General features: G+C 42.2%; 1 protein-coding gene across 1 annotated transcript in view; it reads right to left on the bottom strand.

Moving 5' to 3' along the window:
- LOC112260046 (solute carrier family 2, facilitated glucose transporter member 4) overlaps nucleotides 1–7,974 on the bottom strand; it is a 32,363-nt gene extending 24,389 nt beyond the window's left edge. The window contains exons 1-2 of the mRNA XM_024434831.2: nucleotides 7,621–7,974; nucleotides 3,947–4,042 (exon numbers count right to left, since the gene is read on the bottom strand). Coding sequence (XP_024290599.1) covers nucleotides 3,947–4,042; nucleotides 7,621–7,653 — 129 coding nt within the window. The 5' untranslated portion in view covers nucleotides 7,654–7,974. The remainder of the gene's footprint in view (nucleotides 1–3,946; nucleotides 4,043–7,620) is intronic.
- Between the last annotated feature and the right edge of the window lie 379 nt (nucleotides 7,975–8,353).

Below are 8,353 nucleotides of genomic sequence, written 5' to 3' on the forward strand. Positions count from 1 at the left end.
TTGGATCTGTTGGGGCGGTATGCGAATTGGAGTAGGTCTAGGGTTTCCGGGATGATGGTGTTTATGTGAGCCATGACCAGCCTTTCAAAGCACTTTTTGACTACTGGGGTGGTAATCATTTAGGCAGGTTACCTTCGCTTCCTTGGGCACAGGGTCTGCTTGAAAAAAGTAGGTATTACAGACTCGGTCAGGGAAAGGTTGAAAATGTCAGTGAAAACACTTGCCAGTTGGTCCGCGCATGCATTGAGTTCATGTCCTGGTAATCCGTCTGGCCCTGCGGCTTTGTGAATGTTGACCTGTTTAAAGGTCCGATACGGCTGGTGCTCTCATGCATGCTTCAGTGTTGCTTGCTTCGCAGCGACCATAAAAGGCCTTTAGCTCGTCTGGTAGGCTCACGTCACTGGGCAGCTCACAGCTGGGTTTCCCTTTGTAGTCTGTAATAGTTTTCAAGCCCTGCCACATCCGACGAGTGTCAGAGCTGATGTAGTAGGATTCAATCTTAGTCCTGTATTGACGCTTTGCCTGTTTGATGGTTCATTTGAGGGCGTAACGGTATTTCTTATAAGCGTTCAGATTAGTGTTCCGCTCCTTGAAAGCGGCAGCTCTAGCTTTTAGCTCGGTTCACTGTAATCCATGGCTTCTGGTTGAGATATGTATGTATGGTCACTGTGAGGACAACGTCGTCGATACACTTATTGATAAAGCCGGCGACTGAGGTGGTATACTCCTCAATGCCATTGGATGAATCCCGGAACAAATTCCAGTCTGTGCTAGCAAAACAGTCCAGTAGTGTAGCATGCGTGTCATCTGACCACTTCCGTATTGAGCAAGTCACTGGTACTTCCGGCTTTAGTTTTTGCTTGTACACAGGAATCAGGAGGATAGAATTATGGTCAGATTTTCCAAATGGATCGCGAGGGAGAGCTTTGTTTGTGTCTCTCTGTGTGGAGTAAAGATGGTATAGAGGTTTTTTCCCCCTTTAGTTGCACATGTGACATGCTGGTCGAAATTTGGTAAAATGGATTTAAGTTTGCTTGCATTAAGGTCCCCGGCCACTAGGAGCGCCGCTACTAGATGAGCATTTTCTTGTTTGCTTATAGCGTTATACAGCTCGTTGAGTGTGGTCTTAGTGCCAGCACTGGTTTGAGGTGGTAAATAGACTGTTTTGAATAATATAGATGAGAACTCTCTTGGTAGATAGTGTGGTCTACAGCTTATCATGAGGGACTCTACCTCAGACGAGCAATACCTCGAGACTTCTTTAAAATGAGAAATCGCGCCCCTCGTCTTACCAGACATAGCTTCTCTGTCTTGCCAATGCACGGAATACCCAGCCAGCTCTATAGTATCCGTTCAGCCACGACTCAATGAAACATAAGATATTATAGTTTTTAATGTCCCGTTGGTAGGTTAGTCTTAATCATAGATCACCCATTCTATTTTCCAGTGATTGCACGTTGGCCAATAGTACGGATGGTAGTGGCGGTTTCCTCATATATAAGTACTCAGACCCTTTACTCAGTACTTTGTTGAAGCACCTTTTGCAGTGATTACAACCTAGAGTCTTCTTGGGTATGAATTTGGGGAGTTTCACCTGGAAAAACATTGGACCACTGCTACTAAACTTTTTTTTCGAAATGCCTACATTTGCCCTCCCTTCGGCAAATCTGATCACGACTCCATTTTGCTCCTCCTTTCCTATAGACAGATTCTCAAACAGGAAGTACCTGTGCAAAGTCTATTCAATGCTGGTCTGACCAATCGGACCAATCCATGCTTCAAGATTGTTTTGATCACTGGAATTGGGATATGGTCCGGGTAGCCTCTGAGAATAACATTGACAAATACATAGACACGGTGACTGAGTTAATCAGGAAGTGTATAGGAGATGTTGTACCCACTGTCACTTAAAACCTATGACAGTCAAACAGACAAAACGTCAGTAGTCGCATTTCAACGGCTCAGACACAAGACGTATGTGGCAGGGTCTACAGACAATCACGGACTACAGAGAGAAAACCAGCCACTTTGCGGATACCGACGTCTTGCTTCCGGACAAGCTAAACACCTTCTTTGCCCACTTAGAGGATAACATAGTGCCACCAACGTGGCCCACTACCAAGGACTGTGGTTTCTCCTTCTCGGGAGTCGTCTTGAGTAAGACGTTAAAGCTTGTTAACCCTCGCAAGGCTGCTAGCCCAGACGGCATCGCTAGCTGCGTCCTCAGACAATGCGCAGACCAGCTGGCTGGAGTGTTTACAGACATATTCAATCTCTCCCTATCCCAGTCTGCTGTCCCCACTTGCTTCAAGATGTCCACCATTGTTCCTGTACCCAAGAAAGCAAAGGTAACTGAACTAAATTACTATTGCTCCGTAACACTCACTTCTGTCATCATGAAGTGCTGTGAGAGGCTAGTTACGGATCATATCACCTCTACCTTACCTGACACCCTAGACTCACTTCAATTTGCTTACCGACCTAATAGATCCACAGGCGATGCAATCGCCATCGCACTGCGCTATTCCATCTGGACAAGAGGAATACCTACGTAAGAATGCTGTTCATTGACTATAGCTCAGCATTCAACACCATAATATCCTCCAAACTCATCATTAAGCTCGGGGCCCTGGGTCTGAACCCCGCCCTGTGATGGGCCGCCCCCAGGTGGCGAAGGTAGGAAAGAACACCTCCACTTCACTGATCCTCAACACAGGGGCCCCACAAGGATGTGTGCTCAGCCCCCTCCTGTACTCCCTGTTCACCCATGACTGCGTGGCCACGCATGCCTCCACCTCAATCATCAAGTTTGCAGACGACACAACAGTAGTAGGCCTGATTACCAACAATGACGAGACAGCCTGCAAGGAGGAGGTGAAGGCCCTGGGAGTGTAGTGCAAGGAAAATAACCTCTCACTCAATGTAAACAAAACAAAGCAGTAGATTGTGGACTTCAGGAAACAGCAAAGATAGCATGCCACTATCCACATCGACGAGACCACAGTGGAGAAGATGGAAAGCTTCAAGATCCTCGGCATAAACCTCACTGACAATCTGAAATGGCTAACCCACACAGACAGCGTGGTGAAGGCGCAACAGCGTCTCTTCAACCTCAGGAGGCTGAAGAAAATTTGCCTTGGCCCATAAAACCCTCACAAACTGTTACAGTTGCACAATTGAGAGCATCCTTTCGGGCTGTATCACCGCCTGATATGGCAACTGCACCGTCCACAACCACAGGGCTCTCCAGAGGGTGGTGCGGTGTGCCCAACGCATCACCGGGGGCAAACTACCTGCCCTTCAGGACACCTACAGCACCCGATATCAGACTGTTAAATCAACATCACTAGTCGACTTCCTCCCGGTTACGCAACCCTTCACCTTAGAAGCTGCTGCCCTATATAAATTACTTGGAATCACTGGCCACTTTTATAATGGAACACTAGTCATTTTAATAATGTTTAAATAACGTTTACATACTGCTTTACTCATCTCACATGTATATACTGTATTCTATTCTACTGTATTTTAGTCAATGCCACTCCAACATTGCTTGATCTAATATTTATATATTTCTTAATTCCATTCTTTAACTTTTAGATGTGTGTGTACTGTTGTGATTGTTAGATACTACTGCACTGTTGGAGCTAGGAACACAAGCATTTCGCCACACCCGCAATAACATGTGCTAAATATGTGTATGTCACCAATAACATTTGATTTGACACCAAACATGCCCCCTGACAACATTCTAATTGGGATTCTATTAGAATTGTACGGTCTTGAATGTACTGTAACTTTTGGTGCCAAAGTGGGCCTGATTTTGTCAGAATCTGTTTATCTATGACACTGGTTAAAGGGAAAACTAGTATGGTGCTGGAGATAATAAATATGAGGTTAAAAAGTGGTGGAATTCCCCTTTAATGAAATTGCAAGTTGGTCTTACCTTCTGAGGTGCATTGATGACGCCGATGTTGTATCCAAACTGAAAGGAGCCCAATACAGCAGTGAACACTGAGAGAGCAAGGGTTCCAGTCACTGTCTGTAGTGGACACACACAAGAGGAAGACAACACCTCTGTTATCATGGTGAAATTGTGTGGTTGCTTGCAGAGCCATATATTTAGATTTAAATATGTGTCTCTGGTTGTTCATAAAGGGAAACAAGGACTGTTGGATTGTGCCCATTGGTGAGGGATACAGAGAGTATGGATAACCTAGAAAGGCATGGTTTGTTGCAAAAACAACCTAACCCCCCAGACACACACGCGACAGCCTCTCTAATATCCACTATTTATAACTGTGATACCAATGGGAAAGGATCTTTCTAGCTGTGGCCAGGACTTAACTGTGTATCGTGTGATTGGGTGACTGAACGCTGAGTTCCATCCTAGTTCCCGTCTAGGTTGAAGATGACAATATATATACAGTATATATAAAGTATATTTGCGTTCTATGTTCCCATCAGTCCACAGGCACCTGTTACCATGGTGACTGACAGCTTGGGGCTCTGGGAGAGACTGACCAGGCTTTCCTAGTGCTTACATCTGTTTACCTTCGACACAGCAAGCTGACTGGCTCGAGCAGCCTTCCCAACATACCACTGAATTCACAATAGTTAAACATGGGCTGTAATGCACAGTTACTTAGTTCTTATCCGATATTAACTAGATAGGGTTAACAGTTTCCTTCTCCAAAAATGTTATCAATATGTTATGTTATTAATGAAAACATATACATGGTGTTCACTGTTATGTTTTATTTAAACTATACAAGACTGTGCAAAGCATTTCCCCTCTGAGGACATCATTCTATTCTATGCTATTCTGAAAAATGGTAGAATGGTCCATTAATAAATGTCCAAATGTGTGTGCATATTACATTAGAATCCTACACCTGGTTGAGTTTGTGTCGGAGGTGTGTCTGTCTGTGTTGCTGTGACATGATGACCTTGCAGTGTTGAGTACCCAGATAGGGCGTGTTTTGTCAACATAAAAGCAAAACAAAGGTAAAGTGTGTGCATGTGTTTGTCTAAGCAGTGGCGTAAGGCAACAAAGTAAAAATACTTTGAAGTACTTAAGTTATTTTTTGGGGTATCTGTACTTTTACTTCTTATATTTTTGACAACTTTTACTTTTACTCCACTACATTCCTAAAGAAAATATGTACATTTTACTCCCATATAGTTTCCCTGACACCAAAAAGTACTTGTTACATTTCGAATGCTTAGCAGGACAGGAAAATGGTACAATTTACATAACATGTGGTCATCCCTTCTGCCTCTGATCTGGTGGACTAACTAAACCCAAATGCTTAGTTTGTAAATGATTTCTGAGTGCGGCTCTGGCTATTCGTAAATAAAAAAGTAAATTGTGCTGTCTGGTTTGCTTAATATATTGAATTGATTTATAGCATTTACTTTCACTTTTGATACTGAAGTATATTTGAACAATTCCATTTGCTTTTTGATACTTAAGTACATTTAAAACCAAATACTTTTAGACTTTTACTCAAGTAGTATTTTACTGGGTGACTTTGCACTTTTACTTGAGTAATTTTCTATTTAGGTATCCTTACTTTTACTTATGTATGACAATTAGGTACTTTTTCAGCCACTGTGTGTGTGTGTGTGTGTTAGTGTTTCTGTTAAAAAGGCCCTTATAGACCATGATTGACCTGCCAACGAACCAATCGCTGCTCCCATGTGTCCTCTAATTACCTTGCTGGGGCCTGCCTACTGGGCGTGGCTAATCTGATAAAGTGAGGGAAATGGACACATGGGAGCAGAACTAGCAATAAAGAAGTGTTTGCTGTGTTAAATAGTGTAAGTAGCTATATTTGAGAGTTGATAGGAAAATATGTTTTGCAGGGATTGATGTTTGTACTCGTTTGTGTGCTAGGCTAATCATTTGTTAACATGTAGCCTAGCCTGCTACATGTTTGTAGCCCACTGCGAATCATAACGATGACTACATGGGAGCTGTTCAGTCTGATGCCATTGTCTCACACTTCGGCCCTTATTATGCAGATATAGTGCATATTTTACTGGTATAATTGTATGTTACAATGATGGTGCCTGAGTCGTATAGCATACCTGGCTAATGCTAGCTTCAGACCCTACCTGGGTCTGTTTACTATGTAACCACACTGTTTGATTCAGGCACTGCAATATGATGCATGTTTTATATTTATAGTGTACAATTGAGAACATTATTTAGTTTAACTTGTGATACAGTAGTGAGTATACATGTATGCCTAATTGCCTTGTCTAGCCTAACTTTTCATGTTTAATTTAGATTTCCATTTCTCTTCCCTCCTAGAAACCACACACCCTGTTGTATAAGTATCCAAAGTGAAATGGAGTGCCTTGTGGTGACAAAAAAAAACGTGTCCTGACAGGCGTTTGCTCTGTTGCCCGACATCCCTGTGGTCCTTCACACATCCCTGAATCTAGTGTTTTAGTAGAGGTTGTCCAGACACTTCCTGTTTTTTTTGTATGCCCGGGAGACCCACATTGTACAACAAAAAAAGAACCTAAGGGTCGTGTTCCATTTCACTTCATAGAATGGGCTTTACAACATTTCAACTGTAGCCTGCATATGTAGAACATATTGGGAAATACATATTGGGAAAGAAATGGGCTGATGTTAAGACCTTGTTTTCATCGTCTCCAGTTCTCTGAAGTGCCTTTTCTTGATCTTTTCTATTTTGCCACAAACTATGAGCAGGGAGAAAAATACAAAGATGCTGCAATTCTGATCATATTTTTGAATATATGTACTAGTTTAGTGTTTTTAGTATGAGCTGTGGTATGTAACACAAACCGGTGGAACTGGGTCACCTACCAACCCATATTCATCTCAGACCTGACCTGTAAGCAGGTATCTCCTGGTCAAGGTCACTATAGGACAAATAAGGGCTCACATTGTTTTGACAATCTCCCTGAAAGTAGAATGTTTGTTAGAGCCATATATTTAGAGGGTCTGGACTACTTTTCGAATGTGAAAGTCTAATTTGAGACATTCAGTTACATAGCGTTATTTCCATATTCCCCATGTAACGTTATTGGGGTTCTAAATGTAAATGCTCATAATGCCGATTCTGATGGATGAATAGCAATTGCTATAATTATTCTAAAATCACAACGTTTCATTCGCGGAAATTAGTTCACATTTTTAATATTCCATATTTCACTGATGACATAAATTTTTCGAAGGCGTTCATATGAACCAGTCATTTCGTCAGGTGTGGAAGAGTCATCCCTCACCTGAGATAAGAAAGTGAAAGGGGATGAGAACGAAGAGATAAAGAGGCAACTTTTAGCTGGGTGGAGATATCAATTAGCCTATTGTAAAAGTTCTTAATGGATCTCTAAAACGTGGATTACAAAATGTAAACAATGTATGTATTTAATGGATATTTATACTTTTATAGACTTTATATAAACAAAATATACATTTTCATTCACACATGCAGAGACATGGGTTAGGCTACTGAAAATCGATCTCAATAGGCTATAACATATGCGTAAATTCTACTCCATGCATCAGAGGCTACTCATTGTTAGTGAGCATGAAAACATTTCATATTTTCTTATAAAAACGAGTAATGTTGACAATACCTCCACTCCAAGTTGCTGAAACCCAGGCGGCATGGCTTTGACCGCGTGAGACACCAATTACAGTCCGTGACAGTTGTCCCGCTCCCCCACGCACACTCCCAACTGGACACGACGTGAAAACCCTCACTTGGAATATGGACAATAAACCTGGCACTTGTGTTAAATGTTGACCGGTAAAGTCAAATCCAAGGCTAGAATTGAAACACAAGTGAAAAGCGACAAGGTTGCAACAGTTCAAAAGTTTGAACTCTGAGTCTCCTCGCTTTGAAGTTCGTGGCGAGTCCGGGTCTACCTTGGATAGAATGACATTGGCGCACACCTCTCTTGGTATTTTCTAAATGAGAGAGGGAGGGTGTGAGGGGTGACTGGAGGGAGTTTCAGCCGTCACAGAGGTCGTCTTTTGCGGCAAGATGAAAGCAGGAGCTGTATTGACCTTATTCACCATTGGCTGAAGTCAAGAGGAGTGTTATCTCTACACAGAACGGCCAATGTGATTCCTACTAGGTTTGCACTTTCAGATTTCATAAGTCGCCTTTTAAATATTGGACATATGTAAGTATGTGAAAAAGCACCAATCATGTGATGAATCATGCAATTGTTAAAAGCACTATAAAAAGTGCAGTAGGCTAGTTGGTCTAATTTTGAAGTATTCCCTAACTCTTAAACCTTATGTGACGGTTTGCACTACCAAGAAGAATGGTTACAATTGGATGAAATGCAATTGAAGAGAACA

Source organism: Oncorhynchus tshawytscha, linkage group LG10 (genome assembly GCF_018296145.1).
Source record: "Oncorhynchus tshawytscha isolate Ot180627B linkage group LG10, Otsh_v2.0, whole genome shotgun sequence".
Classification (NCBI taxonomy): domain Eukaryota; kingdom Metazoa; phylum Chordata; class Actinopteri; order Salmoniformes; family Salmonidae; genus Oncorhynchus; species Oncorhynchus tshawytscha.